The sequence below is a fragment of the Myotis brandtii genome, unplaced genomic scaffold (genome assembly GCF_000412655.1).
Source record: "Myotis brandtii unplaced genomic scaffold, ASM41265v1 scaffold297, whole genome shotgun sequence".
Classification (NCBI taxonomy): Eukaryota; Metazoa; Chordata; class Mammalia; order Chiroptera; family Vespertilionidae; genus Myotis; species Myotis brandtii.
In genome coordinates this window covers 715,362-738,035 of record NW_005361351.1, presented here as the reverse complement: position 1 = coordinate 738,035, position 22,674 = coordinate 715,362, and the positions used below count along the sequence as shown (strand labels likewise).

The 22,674-nt window shown below is 39.7% G+C and overlaps 1 protein-coding gene across 2 annotated transcripts in view; it reads left to right on the top strand.

Annotated features, from left to right (window-relative positions):
- Positions 1-976: 976 nt before the first annotated feature.
- The window catches only part of FAM208B (family with sequence similarity 208, member B), a 99,823-nt gene continuing 78,125 nt past the window's right edge, over positions 977-22,674 (top strand). The window contains exon 1 of one of the 2 annotated variants that reach the window (XM_005869506.2): positions 977-1,884. In XM_005869506.2, coding sequence (XP_005869568.1) covers positions 1,751-1,884 — 134 coding nt within the window. In that variant the 5' untranslated portion in view covers positions 977-1,750. Of the gene's footprint in view, positions 1,885-21,116; positions 21,199-22,674 lie in introns of those variants that run through there. The other variant, XM_014542293.1, reaches the window with a different exon arrangement.

Sequence of the window (22,674 nt, the reverse complement as noted above, 5' to 3'; positions counted from 1 at the left end):
TCCACAAAACCGATTAAGAAAGGTAAGGAATAGCCCAGCCTGTGTGGCTCAGTGGTTGAGCATGGACTTAGGAACCAGGAGGTCACCATTTGATTCCCACAGGGCACATGCCTGGGTTTGGGGCTCTATCCCCAGTAGGGGGCGTGCAGGAGGCAGCCAATCAGTGATTCTCATCATTAATGTCTCTCCTCTCTCTCTCTCTCTCTCTCTCTCTCTCTCTCTTCCTTTCTGTAATCAATACAAATATATTAAAAAAATAAAAAAGTTAAGGAAGACATTACCATGGAAGTTAGAGTCGTGGTTTGGTTTGGTGATAGGGAAAGGAGTTGGGTATTAATTGGGAGGTGGCACAAGAGAGCGTGTCTGGGGTTTTGGCAATGTCCTATTTCTTGACCAGGTTGGTGGTTTCATAAGTGATAAGGCACAGAATTGTATATTTTGGTTTTGTGTATTTCACAATATCTATCTTATTCTCTGCTTCTACAGGCAACCTTCTTCAGTTCCTGAACACAATTTCACTTCTAGGGACTTTGCGCTTTTGTCCTTTTGCTTGAAAAGCTCTTCCTCCACATCTTCCAAGGCCTAGTTTGGTCTGTTTTTATCATTGAAGTTTGACATGAAATGTCCTTTTCAGTGAGGTCTTGTATCTGTGCCTCCAGCCTCCAACCCCATCCTTCAACATTGCCAGCTTGGTTTCACAGCAGCCTTGTGCAATGAAATTCTGTTTTTGTTGTGTATGCCTAATTAAGCACCTGGCCACAGTAAACAGGAAGAGATGCCATTTAATGAATATTTCTATACCCAACATGTGGCACAGGACCTGTTTCATGGTGTCACGTGTAGAATGAGTTCTATTTGTAGTCCCTTTGGCTCTCTGCAGATTATAAACTTCTAGAGGTGTTTTCCTAAGCAACAACCACGTAAACAAATATTACATAGATTTAACATTTATTAAATTATAAGGACTAGATTTCGTAAATGGCACTTTCGAGCAAGATAAAACAAGCCTCACAGGGTCAGCTTCAGGGAGCAACGAAGGAGAGGCAAAGACCACACCTTAGGAAAAGGGACTCCCTCAGCCCGTCACAGGGGCTCCTCCGCGAGGGACGACGCTCAAGCCCCGCGAGAAAACCCGCCCGCACGCTGTGCGCGCCGTAGTCCAATCCCGGAGCGCTCTGCATCACTGCGCCTGCGCAGAGGCGAAAAGCGAGCGCCGCGTGGACGTCAGTCTCAGCCTGCGCCTGCGCGTCTTCTCCTCTCAGTGATTGGCTTCCACCTTCAGTAAGTACGCCGCAGTTCAATTTTCACTTTCTCTTCCCCCGCCCCCCTTCCTGAGGCCGTGAGGTTTTACTTCCGGTGCCCGGCGCCGTCACCGAGAGTCGACTTGTTCCCTCAGGTCGCGAGGCGTCTCGGGGGTCGGTTCCTTTCTGGGATCCTCTGAGGGAGGGGCGACGCTTAGCTGACTAGCGCAGGCGGGCTCCGAGCCTGGACGCCGGGCCGCGTCCCACCCGCCTGCGCATCGGGCCCGCCCTGCAAGGCCAGGGCCGTCCTCCTGAAGCACGAGGGCGGATAGAGAGACGGGCTGCGACGTGGAGGGTCCTGCGCGCCTCTGACGAGCTTGAGCTAACCCGGGAGTCGAGGGGCCATTGGCTCTCCGGGAGGAGGGGAATCCCGCTGAAAGGAGACTCAAAGACTCCCTTGCCGGGAAGGAGACAAAGAAAGCGGCTTATTAACAAGGTCCGAAAAATATATGTCACATGTGGCTGGGAGGGATCGAGAGAAAGGAAGCGCGAGTGTGAGGAGCGGAAAAAACATATACAAGCATGGGGAAGACATTGAAGAAGAATCCCAGAATCTCGGCAGCGGCGGCAGCACAAAGGACAGGTAAAACTCCCCCCGTGTGGACGCTTTGTGGACCTTCGTAGACACCTGGCTATGGTGCATGGCGCAGTTGCTTGGGCGTTTGTGGCTTAGCTATTGCAATTTAAAAATTTTAAATTGTATTTGCATGCTTTTTGTGAATGATTAATGACTAACGCACTCTTGCCTCTTTGCCCTGCTCTAGGGTGAGTGGGGTAGGAGGGGATGGAGTTTTCAGAGTCGTTTTTGCTTCGCTGCTTTTTAAATGTCTCCCCCTTTTTACCACTTGCGGCCATTCTCAGTATCATCCTAATTTGTTTCTAGGAAGTCAGCATTTTACAAGTTGGTATAGATGGTGTTTCAGAATTTACCTTTCCCCTTTTTGAGGCAGAAAGTCTGGAACGGTATAAGCATTTCCTCTGAGTTGCTTGTTAGAGGACAGTTTCATCTTTATGGGCATTATAATAAACAGTTAAAGCTTTGCTTATTTGGTTTGGACTGGCTGTTAAGTCATTTTCGAAAGGTTCTCTATAAACCCCGAACCACACGTGCTTTCTGTGGAGACTTCATGGCAGTGTGTGACCTTTCTTTTTTAAAGTAGGTGTAAAAGGAAGACGTCTGTCCATGGGGAGGGTTATTTAGCAAACAACCGAAGTAGCGTCTTAATAGTAGGTTGGTTAGTACATGCAACCCAGCTGTTTGTCTGAGAGTGGCACCAAGCCGCATTTTGAAGATTAACCTCAAAATTTGAAGAAGATACTCAGGTTTAATGTAATCACCGTTTGTCTGAAATCCAAAAATTTAAATATACCTCCCTGACCCTTCTTTATTATCCCTGTAAAGTAAAACTTAGGTGTTGTACAAGTTTATGGTGTTATTGTAGTTATATTAGTGATCTGAGGGCCCACAATGTTTTCCTGAAAAAAGGGTGTGTATATGATATTTAATATTACAGGATCTGAGATTGGCAGTAAGCCTACTCAGGAGGTTTATAACAAAGCAGGTACTCCTTGATAGTGTAAGAATACTATTGTATTGAAAAACTGCCTTCTGGAACTAGATAGCACTATACAGTATGTTCAGTACATAAGTAAGTAACCCAGACTAAAGAAAAATAAAAAAGTGACTGTACACAATTACTTTAGAAAGACAAAGAGCAGTGTTTTCAGGACATTTGCCCAAACGTTACCAGGTTCTCTCTTTAAAAAACAAAAAAATATTTTTATTGATTTCAGAGAGGAAGGGAGAGAGAGAAACATCAATGATGAGAGAATCATCCATGGGCCACCTCCTGCACGCCCCCTACTGGGGATCGAGCCCTCAGCTCGGGCATGTGCCCTGACTGGGATTGAAACCCTGACCTCTTGGTTCATGGTTCCACAATGGCTGGGCGGATATTACCAGTTCTCTTTAAAAGCTGTATTATGAGCATCTCCTGTAATCCAAACATGGTTGCTTAAATGAATTAAAATCTGCATTACCTAAAGACTTGCTTAAGACATAGCCATTTGATAAATAAATGCGGTATGATATCTATCTAGTATAATTAAGTAGATATGGCATCTATCAAATCAATCTTTCATCCCTTTATGAACTGTTTGTTATTTTCAAGTTTTTTCTTCATAACGATGCTGCAGTGATTGTCTTTTTTGCTATTATAAACAATGCTTTATATGCTCATGATAATATTTCTGTAGAATTGATTCCCTATGAGAATGCTGGATAATAATACTGTTAACTAGCCCTCAAATGATTGTAGCTTTTATATTCGCTCAAAAGGTGTGTTTTTATCTTTCTGCTAGTCAGTACTGGATGGTAACTTTATTTCTTTAATATCTTACTAATTTTCTAGTAATTGAAAATAATATTTTAATTAAATTAAATTTAATTTAATTTTAATTTTTATCTTCCTTGGGTAACAAGAAAGTTAAACATTTTTGGCCAGGTCATATCCTTTGCTTGTTTATTTGGGGGGGGCGAGGGGATTCTGAACTCTTCTTTGACCTATATATCTGTTACCACAGTTTTAATTATTCTAACTTTATAACGTATTTTGATACTTAATTTTGAAAAAAGTTTTGGGCGCTTCTTTTGCATATTTCTTCCAGATGAAATTTAGAATCATCTTTTCAAGTTCTATAGAAAATCTTGTTGGGATATTGAATTGCATTGAATTCATAGATTAATTTGAGAAGAGACATCCTTTGAGTTTTTCCTTCTAAGAGAATAGGTATGTCTCCTTGTTTCTTATATTACAATTTTTGTTGTGAAATATACAATTATATGTGTACTCAGATTAATAGAACACTGCAAGTACCTTAGAAGCCTTTAGCATGTGCCTCTCCCTAGAAGCAAAGTATTCTCTGCCCCATCACCATGGTCATTCTGAATTTTGTGTTAATTACTCCATTGCCTTCCTTTATAGTTATATTGTATTGTTTACTTTTATCTGTTTTTCAAGTTTATTTAAATAGAACCATACTGTATATTCTGTAAATTACTTTTGTTAAACATTAAACATGTGCCCATAGTTCAGTAATTCAGAAACTTTTGGGCTCAGGCCTCCTTTACACTTTTAAAAACTATTGAGGACCCCAAAGACCTGTTGTTTCTGTGGATTATATCATATTAGACATTAAAACTAGCCAGTTTTAAGTGAATCTAGCATCTTTTGGTATATTTACACCAATAATAAAAATAAATCCATTACACCTTAACATAAATAACATTTTAATGTAAAATAACTATTTTCCAAAACAAAAAATATTAGTGACAAGAGTGGCTTTGTTTTACATTTTTGAAAATATCTTTAATAACTAGTCTCTTCTGCTTCTGCATTCAATCTGTTGCAGCATATTGTTTTGGTTAAAGTATATGAAGTTGGTTGCAAATATCTTTTCTCTATGGTGGTTTTTTTTTTATGAGAAGTTCTGGATTTAAAAATTTTTTTATTTCATGTCTGTTAATTGGAATTATTGGAATTGTTATATATGAAGTTGGTTGCAAATATCTTTTCTCTATGGTGGTTTTTTTTTTATGAGAAGTTCTGGATTTAAAAATTTTTTTATTTCATGTCTGTATAATTGGAATTATTGGAATTGTTACTTGTGTGTAGTTTGGAATATAAATATAATTGAACTTTTTCTCTTGTAGATAATCAGTTGTGGTAGAAATTACCATTGAATCCATTTAGGTCTGAAGTTTTGCTAGCAGATGATTTTGACTAGTGATGATGTAATGTCTTTAATGGTTACAGGATGACTCATTTTTTTTATTTTAAATATATTTTATTGATTTTTTTTTTTTTTTACAGAGAGGAAGGGAGAGGGATAGAAAGTTAGAAACATCAATGGGAGGGAAACATCAATCAGCTGCCTCCTGCACACTCCCTACTGGGTATGTGCCCGCAACCAAGGTACATGCCCTGACCAGAATCGAACCTGGGAGGGACCCTTGAGTGCGCAGGCCGACACTCTATCCACTGAGCCAAACTGGTTAAGGCTTTTTTTTTTTTTAATTTTGTCAGTCGTCGTAAGTTAGATTTTTCTAGGACTCTGTCCATGTTGTCTAAATTTTTAGTATTTATTGGCACAGAGTTGTTAAAAGTGCCCTCTTACTATCAATGTCTGAAGCATGTGTAATTATATCTCCTTTTTTATTTCTAATATTGCATATTTTTGTTCCGGTTTTCCCTCCCCCCTTTCTGATAATTCATCTTGCCTGTAGCTTATCAGTTAGGATTATCTTCTCATTGAATTTTTTTTTTTTGGCTTTGTGATTATCTCTATCAAATTTTTTTGTGTGTGTTAATATATTTAAAAAAATAAAACACATATACTAAAGCCTCTTTCTAAGGCTCCTTTCAGTTCTGACACTGTGACTCTACAAACTGCCTTACTGGAGGCTTGGTATGTACAAGGCATTGGACACTGCACTAGATAACTAATCAAATTCCCTTTTATTTGTTGCCATGAAGAGGCTTTTACCCTAGTATTTATTAGCAAGGAAGCATAAAAGTTAATATAACTTCTGTAAAAACTTGAAACTTAAAATACAGTAAAACTTCGATATAACGGACTAATTTGGGCAAGGGGTGTCCATTAAAGCCAAAAGTCTATCTACAGTAATAAAAGAGAAAGATGCAAATTGACTGTACCTTCGTGATGCCCACCAGTCAACCAGGAGTGAATATGCAAATTAACCCAACAAAAACCGGTGGGTTAATTTGCATATGCAGGCGCTGAGCCGCCGGGGGCAGGACAACACAGGCGTTCTGCACCACCCCAGCCACTTCGGGCCTCTGGGCAGCATGGGAAGGCGGAAAGGCAGCTCCGGCCAGAGCAAAGGCGGTGCTGGCAGCCAGGGGAAGGAAGGCCTATTCTTGCACGAATCTTTGTGAATCAGGCCTCTAGTTACATAATAAAGTAGTTTTTCTGAATGCATATGGTAAAAAATTGACAAATTAGATGTAGACGAGTTTATGTAATTAAAATTAAGTATGTGGAAAAGCTTAATTTCACCAAAAAGTTTTCTATATGTATTCTGTAATTTTACATTTATGCTGTGTGTGTCTAGTTAAATATGTGCATTCACCGTCATTGAGAATAAACAAATGCACATAGCTGGGGTGTGGTTTAGCACACATTGGAACACCAGGCCAGCAGGAGTTAAAACTGCTGCAGATGCCTGGCTGGCTCAGTGGTTGAGTGTTGACCTATGAACCAGGAGGTCACGTGGAGGGCATGCAGTAAGTAGGCAATCAGTGATTTTCTCTGATCATTGATGTTTCTGTTCCTCTCCCTCTCTGAAATCAATTTTAAAAAACTGCTGCAGAAAGTCACACAGTGAGACAGCAGACACAATTATTTCCTGAGATGCAGTGTGATCAAGTGCTGATCATTTGCTAATCTTTCACTGAACATTGCTTACAAGTGGAAACTCTTGGATTTACATTTATGTAGACTGTAGTTGTAGATATGTAATATTTAGTTATGTCAGTGAACTTATTACAGTGGTTTTTTTCCAAGTATGGCCTATTTACCAAAATTTGTTAAAAATAACAATGAAATAATAACAAAAAAACCCTATTTATTTATAAGCAAATCTTGGTTAAAAGCATTTTTAAATTAACAGTAATTATTCACATAAGATACAAACTACACCATTAAATTTGAAGTCTGTTAAATTGAGGCATGCAAAATCTAGGGATTACTGTATTCTGAGAGAGCTTTAGCCTCATATTCACTCTTAAAGAGCATCTGTGGGAATTTTTTAATGCAATTTTAAAACAATTTTAGCTGGGACATATAACCTATTTACATTTACTACAATAGCTCCTATTTTGTGCTATTTGTCCTGGGTGTTCTATATTTATTTTCTCTCCTTTTTGTTATTTTTAAATATTGATTTAATATCGTTTATCATTCTGTATTTGTCTTATACTAGTTTGGAAAGTGTACTTTTTTTCTTTTTATAGTTATCCTAGAAATATGCATCTTTGACTTACTCAGAATCTAAAATTAGCCGATATCTTTACCGTCCTCTAAGACAATATAAGAATCTTAGAAGTTGAACTTCATTCAACCCTTCATGACTATGTGTTACTATCATATATTTAAACTAGAGGCCCTGTGCACAAAAATTTGTGCTCCTGGAGCAGGCCTAAGCCACAGTCTGGCCTCCCTCTATGGGAAACAACCAGGCGGCTGGCCCTGCCCCCCCCTCCATTGCCCCTCTGCCGCAGCTGGTCACCGCTGTCCAATACCGCCCCCCATTGCCGTCCCCTCCCTCTGCCTGCTGGCAAGCACCTTGGCTGGCCTGGCGCTGACTGCTCACCAGCCCCGCCCCCCACCAACTGGTCATTCCACCATTTGGTCAATTTGCATATTATGCTTTTATTATATAGGATTTTTAAAAATATTCTTAGCAGAGGGAGACCTGATTAGAATTGTTATTGTGTTTTACAGTCAGTGCTTAAGTACATTTCCCACATTTTTACTGCTTTCTCTATTATTCATTGAAGATCTCATTCCTCTGTCTTTCGGTTTTCATTATTGCTATTGAAAGGTCAGGTATCAGTCTCTCTACCTTTTTCTCTGGCTGCTTTTTTCTCTTTGTCTTTAGTTTTCTGCTGTTTTGCTGTAGTACTTACCTTGCTTGTGATTATTTGGCTTCTTAAATCTATACATTGGAGGTGCTTTGAAATGTATTTATTGGCTATTCATAATTCCTGAATTGTGAATTTCCATTTTTATATTCTATCTTAATGTATAAATAAATCTTTGCTAAATAACATAGTATATATTTTTCTGCTGGTCTTTTGCTTTGCTTTTGACTTTGTTTTCCACAGCTTCCCCAAAAGAATGCATTACCAAACTTATGGATTTTTGATAATCTGATAAGTGAAAAGTAAAACTTGATAATAAAACTGGTGACTTGCCCTGGGTGTTGTTGCTCAGTTGATTGGAGCATTGTCCCATACACCAAAAGGTTGCATGTTCGATTCCTAGTCAGAGCACATGCTTATGTTGCAATTTGGTTTGGGTCTGGGTGGGTATGGGAGGCAACCAGTTGATGTTTCCTCTCTATCAAAAAACAAACAAAAACCAAAATATAAAACTCTGGGAATTGTCTTTTGGGAGAAGGGGTAGGACTATGACTAATCGTTTTTTCCTCATAATTTGTTTATTCCAATGTTTCTTCCATTTAGACCAGTGTTGATAAATTATATTCTTACATTTTTAAATTTACTAGTATAAATAGTGTATGCTAATTTTAGAAGTCTTTTCCCTATATTTGTAGTAATATCCTTCTTTTTGTTCCTGATATTTAAATTTTTTCTTGATTATATTTGCTAAAAGATTATCTAGTATATTTCAAAAGAACCAGCTTCTGTTTTTATTGATTAACTCAGTTGGGATTTTTTGTTTTTAAATTTGTCCCTTTTTTTTAAATTACTACTTTCATTATAAGATAGGTGTCTGGGGCATACTTTCTGTTTTCGCTTAATATTTTAATAATACTTAATTGAATAACTAAATCCCTAGCTAATATTCTGTGTGAAGACATGGTGAAATAGACTGTTTATTACTTTTGGGTACACTTGCTCCCTCATTAGGAGAAAGAATATTTAAGACCCCAATTCTTGAGTCCTGGCTTCACCAGTCCAAATACCTGCTTCACCCTGTGGTTATCTTCTGCTTCTTTGTGAGCCACCTTTAGTGAACAGGACTATTCTGTGTACAGGGCGTTTGAGATGGAGTGTATCTAGGGGTGTTGCAATTTCAAAAACAAAAAGCTTCCTTGTGGCATGGATTAGGTATCACTTTCTCTTTTGTCAGATGTAATAATTAAAAGAATTCAAAGCAGGTCTTAAAATGTAATTGTGAGAGAAATTTGTTCTTAAATTTTCTTGTAAGAGGGAAAAACTTCTTAATATCTTGGTAATAAATTCATTAATGCAGCCATTTCATTGCAGACTGATAGTTTAATGCTAAAGCACAAATTAATAAGCCAAGTTTAAAATGGGGAGCCAGAACAAAGGTCAGTTACTTTATATATAAAAATGTCTAAAAATGTCACTATGTAAACTTTGAAGTGATTCTAATGAAAGGTTTTTACATGGAAAAGTGTGGTTTCCAAAGAAACTGGTGACTTTTTATACAATGTAGATAAAAGATTATAAGTATGTGTTTGATATGCAAAAATACTTGCTGCAGTTGGATTGGATTTTAGAATGTTAAAACAATATTCAAAACAATATTAAATACAAAAGTAACCCACAGTTAAATGAAAAAGTCATATTACTTATAACTATAACTTATTTTACACAGTAGATATAATTCCAAAAAACATTTTTTCTAAAAGAGGCACCATTGGATATACTAAATATCTCTAGCAAATGCAGATGCTGTCTAGCAAATGCATGTTGATGTTTGAGTTACTTGGTTAAAACATGAGTTAATAGTAAAGATGTCCTTAGATCAGGCCAAATACTTAATTCTTTCCTCCCCATTCAATTTTATTTTTGGTGAGTTTTATTAAGGCCGCATTGCTTAGTGGGAAAGACTAGCATCCCCACCACAACCCCATGTGCTGGTGGCACTAGCATCTCTTGGGGATATTCAACAGGCCTTTTATTTTTGTAAATTGTACAACAAAGCCCCATGACCGTAGCTGTGAGTTTACTAGAAGATAATGTAAAACTTTAATGGAGGCAATGAGTTAGAATAATAGCGGGTCACTGTAGTGAAAAGACATGGATTTCAGATTCGGTCTGGGATTAACACTGACCTTGTTAGTGGGTGCCTGCGGACAAGACCCTCTAGGAAAGTGAAGCTTGGAGAGGTCATTATAAAATAACGTCCACCTTTGAGTATTGGAGGACCTCAAAAACAAAGGACCAGAGGCACTATGCTTGCTTGCCTGCACTCAGACCACACTGCAGCTCCCCAAGACGCCCCTACCGAGGTCTTTCGCCAGCTCGCGGTTGGCCGCCCTCGTTGAGTTTTAAAAGGCGCCATCCCGTGCCGCCCCGTGGCAGCCTGGTCCCGCGGCTGGCCACCTCACTGGACTTCACTGGCGGCAGGTCCGGTGGAGCATCGGAACAGCCCCCTCCCCCACTCACCATGAGGTGAGGAGGGCTGGCGGGCCCCTACCCCCAGCTCTGGCTCTCCTCTGCTGCCTGGGGCGCCTAAATGGTGGCGAGCTGCCTGTCAGAGCTGCCTACCAAAGCGCTGGGTACCGAGGAGACAGAGAAGGAACAGGCTAAAATGCCGTACCTATAGGGGGCTTTAGGGAGTGACTTTGGTGGGGCCATCGACATGAGAGAGGTGATGACACATGCCACACACGGTTGTATGGTACTTGAAGGTTTACTGAGTGCCTTTGTTCCTAACTCCTTATTGGATTCTGTGAGTATGGTAGTGGGGAAACCCTTGCAGAACTGCTAGAGAGATGGCATCACTTCTTACAGCGTTTCTGTGTGTGTATATTTGTTATATTTTGGGTCATCTTTTGAAATATAAAACTGACTCCAAATGGGCTTTGCACTGCAGATAACAACCAGGTATATCTTAGATTTTATTCCTTCTCTGCATGATTATCTTGATATTAGAAAACAGTAAAACTTTTGTATATGACAAACATTTAAAAATTTTTATGAATATCATACATTTCTCATTCTATAGTATTTTCTGCTTTTTATTTATTTTATTATTTTTCCATCACCGTTTATCCCCCCTGTATACCCTCTTTCACCTCCACCCACCCCCCTTATTCCCACAATCGCCACACTGTCATCCATGTACATGAGTTCTTTCTTTTGTAGTTTCTGTTTTTTAATGGGGACACTTTGTTTTATAGGTCTCTTTATTATTGTTTTGGCTTATGAGAATTGCTATTTCCATTTTGTCTTCTCTACTTTGTTGTCATTTAATAAACTAACTTGTTGCTACTTAGGACTATGAGAGATCTTGTTTTCCAAAATGAAAATAGCTTTACTGCCCCCAGATTGTATTTATACGAATGTAACATTTCAGGTAATAGTACATACAGTTGTAAAAGTGTTAAAAAAATTATCTGTACCCACCCAGAGACAACCCGAGTAGAGTATTGAATATCTACTGTGGTGCTAGGGGCTCTGCTGGACAAGGGGGACTTTGGTGAATAAGATAAAGAGTATTTACCTCTATGGACCGTACATTTACTTTTTGGGGAAGATAGATCCCAGAAAAGTAAATTGATAAAACAATTGTGGTAATAATGAGTGCTTTAAAGAAAACACCTAGTTTACTAGTAGATGGGGTGTTCAGAGGTTTATCTAACGGGATAACTTCCAGATTACACTAAAGGAAGAGAGGGAGCTAGGCCATGGGCAAAATGGGAGAAAGAGCATTCTCTTCAGAAATAACAACCAGTGCAAAGGCCTGAAGAGAGGAAAGAGCTTGAATCTGAAAGATTAGTGTAGCTAGAAGTAACTTGGGAAGGTGGATTAAGGTGAGTGTAGGATATTAGCAGGGGCCAGATTTTACATGGTTATGGCAAGAGTGTGCATTGTATCTGAGAGCAACAAGAAGCCACGGAAGGGTTTTAAGTAGAGAAATGAAGTGATCAGGAAAACAAATAGATTCATTCATTCCATAAATGTTTATTGAAACTTTATTGTGTATTAGGCACTATTCTGAGCACTGGAAAAGGACAAATTCCCTTATTCGTGAAGCTAATAATCAAATGGTGGGAGGATAATAAACCAAGAAAAATATCAGATTTTGACAGGTATTATGCAGAAGATGACCATTGTTTAAATTGTGGTCCATGCTCTTTAAGACTACATACACACATACTTCTCTTTTGTAATCTGCTTTTCTTTCCCCTAATCAATTTATGGTAAGACATTTTTCTATGTTATTAAATGAACAGCTTTTATTTGGGAACATCTTAATTTTGTTTTTAAGATTAAGTATGGCAAAAATCATAAATGAAAAAATACTGTACAGCAACAAAAATTTACATATTATAAGGCTTCTGTTGGGAAAGAATTATGTAGTAACTTTATTTTGAAGGTCTGACATGTGGCTTTCTTAATTCATCCCTTATCCCAGCAGCTCATCTGTGATTTTTTTTTTTTTACTTTGACCTATTAGTGTGGTTAGTTTATGGTTTTCCTATTTATTGAATCAGTTCTTACATTTCCAGAACAAACCCTAATTGATTTCAGTTATTAATATCTTGATGGATTTTCTTTGCTGTACATATATTTTAGTATCAATACTAGAGGCCCGGTGCACGACATTTGTGCACCTTCAGCCCAGCCTGTGCTCTTTAGCAGTCAGGGAGCCCTTGGGGGATGTCCGGGGAGCAGGCCTAAGCCAAAGTCGGACATCCTTAGAGCTGCCGCAGAGGCAGGAGAGGCTCCCGCCACCCGCTGCTGCATTCGCCAGCCGTCAACCTGGTTTGTGGCGCTCTCCCTGTGGGAGCGCACTGACCACCATAGGGCAGCTCCTGCACTGAGCGTCTGCCTCCTGGTGGTCAGTGCATGTCATAGAACCGGTTGATTCGCATATTACCCTTTTATTATATCGGATTCCTAAGAGATGGGCCTGTAGTTTCCTTTCTGTGCTTTCTTTGTCAGATTTTAGTATTAACATTTGACTGCTTTGTAATAAAGAATTGAGAAGCTTTATTCCTTTTAGTTTTGGAACAGATTAAGTAGCATAAATATTATGCTTTCATTCACTTACAAAATACACACTTACTAAACACCTATGTGCCAGGCATTGGACTAGATGCTGGGTAATTAGAGGTAAACAAAATAGACATGGTTTCTGCCCTCATAGAGCTTGATTTATTAGAAAAAAAGGTATTAATGAAGTCATCTATATATATAAAAGCCTAAGCGACCATTATGACCGGCCGACTGGTCGCTATGGTGCGCACTGGCCACCAGGGGGCAGAAGCTTAACACAGGAGCTTCCCCCAGGTGGTCAGTGTGCTCCCCCGGCCGGCTGGCCCTGATCCAGACTGAGTGAGGGACCCCAACCGTGCACAAATTCATGCACTGGGCCTCTAGTAAATATATAGTCCTATATAATAAAAGGGTGATATGCAAATTGACCATCACTCCAACACACAAGATGGCCGCCCCCATGTGGACACAAGATGGCCGGCAAGGGAGGGCAGTTGGGAGGGACCAGGCCTGCAAGGGAGGGCAGTTGGGGGTGATCAGGCCTGCAGCAGAGGGCAGTTGTGGGCGACCAGGCCTTCAGGAGAGGGCAGTTGTGGGCGACCAGGCCTTCAGGGGAGGGCAGTTGTGGGCGACCAGGCCCGCAGAGGAGGGCTATTGGGGGGGCGACCAGTCCTGCAGGGGAGGACAGTTGGGGGCGACCAGGCCAGCGGGGGAACAGTTAGGTGTCAATCAGGCTGGCAGGGGAGTGGTTAGGGGGTGATCAGGCTGGCAGGCAGAAGCAGTTAGGGGCAATCAGGCAGGCAGGCAGGTGAGCAGTTGGGAGCCAGCAGTCCTGGATTGTGAGAGGGATGTCCCAGATTGGAGAGGGTGCAGGCTGGGCTGAAGGACACCTCCCCCACACCCTCGTGCACGAATTTTGTGCATCGGGCCTCTAGTTACTAGATAAGTACTCTGAAAGTAAAGAAGGTACTTTGAGAGGCTATCATTGAAAATCTACTTTAGGTTGTACTTCTTATGTATTTTAGTAAATAGTTATTGAGTATGTATACACTAAAAGCTAATTATTTTTTAAGTTAATCAAGTATTTCTTGAAGATTTAATGTGTAATTGTGTCTGTAAATACACAAGTAAATAAAATGAGATATTTATAAAAGTAAAAATAAAAAATAATGGTAATAGTAGCTGCCATAGTAGGTGGTATATTCCACATTTTTTGAACAAAGAAATTAAAACTTAGATTCATTAGTCACTTCTAGTTTAATGTGTTCAGTTGTACATCCCCTCTGGAAATCCCACTAAGATTCTAATAAAAGAATAAAGATACAAATCCTGAAAGATGAGGAGAATGAGAGAGGAAAAGATAGGTGAAATCAATATTTGGGAAACGGGAAAGAAGATGTGACATAGTAAATGACTTAGTGGATTGGAGAAGGCTGAAGAGAGAGAAGCCAACAAGATGCAAGCTGTTTCCCACCACAGAATCTGGAAAAGGCTCAGGATTTGGATGTACAAAGTACTTCTCATGGCAGCAACACATGGTGGAGCGGAAATAGAAGGGTTGATGGTGATTTTTATCATTTTGATGCCCTAGATCCCCTTCTCCTCTCCACACAACTACCACTCTTCTACCCTGACAGAAGACTGAAGGTTTACACTCAGGAGACATTAAATAGGCAGGCTCTAGACAGCTGGGGTAGGCGTGAAGCACCTAAATGAAAATGAGGATGAAGTTAAAGTCTACATACTGAACTGAAGTCAGATCTTCCTTTTTCTGTGTGGCTTCCAGAATTAATAGCTTATGCTTCCTCCTAATCAAAGTATTAAAGGATTTTTTTCCAGAGAAATTATGGCAAAATATTTAACAGATAAGGACTTTTGGAGTTCACTTGATTAAATATCTGCATCACCATCAGGAATGAGGGCTGCTGGTCAAGAAGCACTCTTCGTGCATGAAACTTTCAGCCAGTTTGAAGTACCTACAACCTAAACAGAAATGAACATCTAAGGATCACTAGCCATTTGAAGTCAACATAAAAGACAAGTAGTAAAGCCTGGCCAGCGTGGCTCAGTGGTTGAGTGTCAACCTATGAACCAGGAGGTCACGGTTCAATTCCCGGTCAGGGCACATGCCCGGGTTGTGGGCTCCATCCCCAGTAGGGGCCGTGCAGGAGGCAGCCGATCCATGATTTTCTCTTGTCGTGGATGTTTCTATCTATCCCTCTCCCTTCCTCTCTGAAATCAATAAAAATGTTTTTAGAAAAAAGACAAGTAGGAAATAAAGGGAACTTGGTAGAAATAGATTCATTGCAGGTAAAAGAACAAAACTTCAACAAAATAAAACTATAGTATCTAGAGAGAAAAGAGATGGTACAACATCCATGAAAGAAGATGAAGTTCTATTTCTTTTTAAATATATTTTATTGATTTTTCACTGAGAGTTAGGGAGAGGGATAGAGAGTTAGAAACATCGATGAGAGAGAAACATCGATTCAGCTGCCTCTTGCACGCCCCCTTCTGGGGATGTGCCCGCAACCCAGGTACATGCCCTTGACCGGAATCGAACCTGGGACCCTTGAGTCCGCAGGCCGACGCTCTATCCGCTGAGCCAAACCGGTTAGGGCGAAGTTCTATTTTTAAAAGAGATAAATTATTCAGAAAACAGAAAAAAGGTCTGTAACAGCAGAGTTTTTTTTTTGAAACTAGGGAAATCATTTTATTGTTTTTTTAAAATAATTTCAATATGTACTCCAGAAAAATGTAAATAATATGAAAAAATACAAGAGGAAATTAAAAATCATCCATCATGGAGAAATAAACATTTTAAATTTTTGATGAAATTTCTCCCAGATGTCTATTTATATATACATATAGTGACCTATGTATAAAATTTGATAAAAATAGCAAACACATGTATAATCTGTTTCTATCACTTAACAATATGCAATAGATGTTTTCCTCATGAATAAGAATAGAGTGGAATCATCATTTTAATGGCCACACTAGATGGGCATACCATTCTTTAATGAACCAGTTACCTACCCATGAACATTTAAGATTGTTTGCAAATTTTCAATATTATCTGCAATACTGAGATGAACTTCTTTGTACATACATCTTTCTCTGAAATGTATAATTACTTCCTTAGGATAAATTGTTAGGGTTAAGTTTACTGGTTTACAACCTCAGTACATTTTACATGCTGCTTTATGACACTACATGCCCTCCAAAAAGGAGGCACCAATTTATATCCTTAAGTTTTAAATTCTTAAGGATAGGAAATAAATGTTTGCTTTATCTTTTTTTTTTTTCTTTAAGATAGAAAAGGGAGAAACACATGAAGGGCTAATATGCCTAGATTTAAACCAGCAAGCATGAATGTATATAGATGTGCCCCTAAAAGCAAATCAATCCAGTTGAACTGCATTCCATAAACAATTATTAAGCACCTACTATATGCAAAAATAAGGCTAACAGCAGAAATTTTAAAAAAAATTTTAATACAAGGTTGGATAATGAACCTGAAAAGCTCTCCCCAAAAATAGAACAGCCACAAGAATTAGAAAAAACGAGTGAGAACATAAGAAAATTAGAAGACCAGTCAATGAGGTCCTTCATCTAATACAGTAGAAAGAAATTTTTCTGTATCCCAGAACTGAAGAATATGAGTTTCTACATTGAAAGAGACTGTTTATCTGGTGCCCTGGATAAGAAAACAGGAGAACTAAACAAAACCACCAAACTGAATGTACACTTCCAAAAGGAAAAAGACCAGATTAGTTCCTAATCTTTCTACTTATGAAAAGAACAATGGGAGGAGGGCAGCTCTCATACTGCATTTTGAACAAATTGAGGAGAAAAAGAACCCTGTAAATTCTAAATTATCTGTAAGTGCCATCAGAAAGCCATGATAGGAAGTTCCAACAGTTCTATGAGAAAGATAAGAGTTGTGCAGAGGAGGCATGGCTTAGAAATCTCCAGCAACCCTTCAGTCCCAGATAAGGACTAAGAGAGAATTGCTATATACTGGCCTAAGACTGAACAGCTGTATAGTATCCATTAAGGAAAACAGAAAGGGAGGAATTGGGAAGTGCCTGGGCAGCCCAGAGTTCTTAGAACATGCTAGCAAAGTACACTTAGAAGTGAGTATATGCCCTTTGAAGCAAGGATAAGTTCTCTTAATGACAGTGGTCTTTAAAAGGAAACCAAAGCTGGAAGTAAAGTCCCTCCTGAGCCAGATTTCACTTGCAAATTAGAAGAGGAGTGGCAACAGAGGCACCATATTTAAAAACTAGAGGCCCAGTGCACGAAATTCGTGCATTTGGGAGGTTCCCTCAGCCCAGCCTGCACCCTCTCACAGTCCGGGAGCCCTCAGGGGATGTCCGACTGATGGCTTAGGCCCACAGGGAATGGGCCTAAGCCGTCAGTTGGACATCCTTAGCGCTGCCGTGGAGGCGGGAGAGGCTTCCATCACTGCCGCTGTACTCAGGGCTTCTGCTTGAGGGGCGCTCCCTCTGTGGAAGTGCACTGACCACAAGGGGGCAGTTCCTGCATTGAGCATCTGTCCCCTGGTGGTCGGTGTGCATCATAGCGACCTGTTCTGCCATTTAGTTGATTTGCACATTAGCCTTTTATTATATAGGATACAATCCTTGGAAGCAGAAACAGAGGAGGAAATTATTACGCTAAGAAACCTGAAAACTGCTGTTTTCCCTACAGCCCGAGCCTTCTGCCAATAGTCCAGGGTCATCTCATGTACATAAGAATAACAAAAATATGTCCAATATTTATATGATCCTGTGGTAGATTGCATTTCATTGTTGGTTTTTGTTCTTTTAACATGTTTTTATTAAAGGTATCATTCACCTGCCAAAATTCACCACTTAAAAGTGTACAATTTATTGGATTGTTTTTTTTTTTAGTATATACACCAGTTCATACAACTATCACCATTTTCTTTTTAATATATTTTTATTGATTTCAAAGAGGAAAGGTGTGGGATAGAGAGATAGAAAATAATGAGATAGAATCATTGACCAGCTGCCTCCTGCATACCCCCCCTTGTGGGAATTGAAACTGCAGCCCTGGCATATGCCCTGACGAGAAATCAAACCGTGACCTCCTGGTTCATGGATCGATGCTCAACCACTGTGCGACACCAGCCATTTTTTATTAGTTATGGACCCCAGGCTTTTACTTGTATTCTTGTCATGACTCTGCAGTTCCTCCCACTAAGGGTATCTTTCCCTTCCTCTTTATTTTGGGTTTGGCTATGTCAGTGGTCGGCAAACTGCGGCTCGCGAGCCACATGCAGCTCTTTGGCCCCTTGAGTGTGACTCTTCCACAAAATACCGACTTCTGCACACGGCCCACGAAGTTTAAATCGCACTGTACATGCGCACCCGCACGTGGTATTTTGTGGAAGAGCCACACTTGAGGGGCCACAGAGCCGCATGTGGCTCGTCAGCTGCAGTTTGTCGACTACTGGGCTATGTGATTTGCTTTGGTCAATATCAGGTAGAGGTGACAGCATGTCAGTTTCAGGTCTAATATGCCTTAACAGTACTTGGGTATTTCCACTTGTTCTCTGTACCTCTGCAATTTCCATGAGGAAAGTATGCCCCTGCTAGCTTATTGGTAGATGAGGGATATAAAGTGTACAGTTCCTCTCTCTACAAGCCTAATTTAGCCAATACTGTAGAAATGTAACAGTAAATGATTGTGATTATGCCACTGAATTTTGGGTGGTTTGTTACTAAGCAATAGTTAATTGATACAAATATATCATACACAAAAAAAGGTTAAGGTAGAAAATTGGGGAACCACAATTTTCTACAAATGATGGGGGGAAAAATTGCCATAAAGTAGATCATGTGTGGTCTCCCCTATTATGCTTCACCAGCAGAGATGACTATTTGTTACAGAGACTGTCTGACTCACAATCCTAGAATATTTACTGTCTGGATCTTATGAAAAAGATCTTTTCACCTCTTCAAGTAGGTGAAAAATGTAACCTAAAATTCCAATATACATTTAAAAATAAATAAATGAATACATCACTTCCATACCTACTAGGATGGTTGTAATCAGAAAGATAAGTGTCAGCAACGATGTGGAGAAATTAGAACTTCCCATGTATAGCTGGTGGGAATGTAAAGTGGTACAGCCACTTTGGAGAATAGTTTAGTATTTCCTCAAATGCATAAACATGTACCATATGATTTAGCAGTTCTCCTAGATATATACCCAAGAGAAATAAAAACAATGCCCACACAAAAACCTGTACACGAATGTTCCTAGCACAGTTATTCATAATAACCCCAAAGTAGAAATGACCCAAATGTTCATTAGTTGATGATTGGATTAAAAATGTGATATATCCATGAAATAAAATATTTGGCCATAAAAAGGAATGAAGTACATGCTACAAATGAATGAACCTAAGACAGTCACAAAGACCACATATTGTATGATTACTTTTTTATGAAATGGTGTAGTATAGGCAAGGCTAGAGAGATGGAAAGTAAATTAGTAATGGCCTAGGCCTGGGGGTAGGGAACAATGAGGGGTGAGGAGGATGGTTAAGGGGTACAGGGTTTCTTTTGGAGGTAATGAAAGTATTCTAAAAATTTTAGTGGTGATAAAGTAGGTTGCACAACTCTGCATATGCTAAAAGTCATGGAATTGTACACTTTAAATGGGTGAATTGCATGCTATATTAATTATATGTCAATAAAGTTGTGTTAAAAATGAATATTCTAGTTCTGGCCAATGTGGCTCAGTAGTTAGAGCATTGGCCCTCCCATTGAAGGGTCTTGGGTTTAATTCCCCATCAGGAGCACATACGTGGGTTGCAGGTTTGACCTCGGGCCCTGGTCAGAGTGCATGTGGGAGGCAACCAACTGATGTGTCTCTCTCACATCAGTGTTTCTTTTTTTCTCTCTCTCTCTTCCTTCTTCCTTCTCTCTCCCTCTCCCCCTTCCATTCTCTAAAAATCAATGGAAAAAAATATATCCTTGGGTGAGGGTTAACAAACATTTTAATTAATTAATGACCATAAAACTTATGTGAAAAGATACAAAGCAGAAATATAAGAATTTGAGGAAGAAAGAGTCAGATAGTAGAGGATGTGAAATGGGAACTGGCAAAACAGAAAAGAAATGGAAGAAAAAGATTAAACCTTTCCAGAGACAAAGAATAAATGAGATACACATGGGAGACAGGGCACCATTGCAAAGAACACCAAGGTAGAAATGAAATCTTAGGTATATTTTGTCACAGTTTGAAAATGAAAAAAAAAACTACCATGAGAAATAAAACGTATATTTTTTAAAAGTAAATAATGAGGTAATGATATAGAAGACAGCAAAAGAGTTCCAAAATATGTAAAACTGGAGCCCCCAAAGAAGAAAAGCAAAACCATGCAACAAAACAATGTGTAATTGAAGGTATTTTTTCCTTAAATAAATAAACATATATTTGAATCTGCCTAATGAAAGTGTGCATCATGTTCCAAGGAAAAGTGGCCCAGCACTGAGATACATTCTGGTAAAAAATGTTGGGCTGGCAATAGATCATATTGTCCTGGCCAGGTGGTTCAGCTGGTTGGAGCATCTTCTCATATACCAAAAGGTTGCCGATTTGATTCCAGGTCAGGACACATACCTAGGTTGTGGGTTTTTGGGGTGAGTAGGGGAGGCAACTAGTTGATGTTTCTCTCCCTCTCTCTCTCTCTACCTCTCCCCCCTCTCCTTCCCTCTCTCCCTCTCTCCCTCTCTAAAATCAATAAAAACATATCTTTAGGTGAGGTGTTATTTTCTAAAGATTATATCAAAAGGGAAAGAAAAGCAGGTTGAGCCCTAACCGGTTTGGTTCAGTGGATAGAACGTCAGCCTGTGGACTGAGGGGTCCCAGGTTCGATTCCGGTCAAGGGCATGTACCTTGGTTGCAGGCACATCCCCAGTAGGAGGTGTGCAAGAGACAGATGATCGATGTTTCTCTCTCATCGATGTTTCTAACTCTCTATCCCTTTCCCTTCCTCTCTGTAAAAAATCAATAAAATATATTTAAAAAGAAAAAAGAAAAGCAGGTTGGTGGCAGAACAGAAACAACACCAGAAAACCAATGAACCACATGCAAAATACTCAAGGAAAAGTGTGAGCTAAGGATTTTTGTTTTTGTTTTTGTTTTGTCCTGCCAAGCTCTCCTTTGGGTATAATGACTATTGATGAGTAGTTTTGAACATTCATGGTTTCATACATTTTTTTCTTTTTTTAATCCTCACGACATGCTTAGAGAGAGGAAGGGAGAGAGAAAAAGAAACATCATTGTCACAGAGAAGCATCGATCATTTGCTTTCCATTCACTCCCCAACAAGGGATCAAACCACAACCCATGTATATGCCCTGACCTGGAATTGAACCAACAACCTTTTGGTGCACAGGACAACATCCAACTAACTGAGCCATTTCAGCCTAGGCTTCAGATCTATTTTATATAAGCCTTTCTTGAAACAACTAGAAGACAAACTCCAGTTGATCAGTAAATGAGAAGGGAAACTTTAGCCAAGGAATTGACAACTAAAATCCTAGAATTAATTAGAAAGTGTTACTAGAGATAATTGTCTTTCTCATTTTTAAAAAAATATATTTTATTGATTTTTTACAGAGAGGAAGGGAGAGGGATAGAGAGTTAGAAACATCGATGAGAGAGAAACATTGATCAGCCGCCTCCTGCACACTCCCTACTGGGTATCTGCCCGCAACCAAGGTACATGCCCTTGACCGGAATCAAACCTGGGACCCTTGAGTCCGCAGGCCGATGCTCTATCCACTGAGCCAAACCGGTTAGGACTGTCTTTCTAATTTTAAAGGGAGTATCTTTTATGTTCCACCATCTATTTTTGTTTGTGATACTGCCTTAAAATTTTCTTCTTTATACTTTACTAGAGGTCCAGTGCAGGAATTTGTGCACGGGTGAGGTCCAGCCGGCCCACCCCAGTGGGGCCAATCAGGACTGGGCTGGATGAGGGGAGGGGCTGCAGGAGGTTGGCTGCTGGCCCCACCCCCAATTGGGGTGGTGGGCTGATCCGGGGCAGGGCCAGTCAGGGTGAGGCCGTGGGAGGTCAGCTGGCCCTACCCCCGATCAGGGTGTTGGGGGGGGCAATTGGGGGCCGGGTCAGCCAGGGAGGAGCCGCAGGAGGTTGGGAGGAACGATCGAGGCCCCGATCAGGCCAGTTGGCTGCCACAGTGTGCGTCACAACAACCAGTTGTTCCGGTCGCTTGGCTTTTACATATATAGATTTTTAAATTAGTTTTTATTTAAGTGTAGTTGGTACACAGTCTTATATTGGTTATATTAGTTTCAGGTGTACAATATAGTGATTCAACATTTTTATACTTTACAGTGTGATCACCTCACTAATTCTAATCATCTGTCACCATGTAATCTTATCACAATATTTTTAGTGTATTCCCCTTCCACTTTTCATCTATCCTCTCAGCTATCCCTTCTGGTAACTATTCCTTTGGTCTCTGTTTCTATGAGTCTATTCTTGTTTTGCTTTTTTTTTTTTAATTATTAAATCTTTATTGTTCAGATTATTACATTTGTTCCTCTTTTTTCCCCCCATA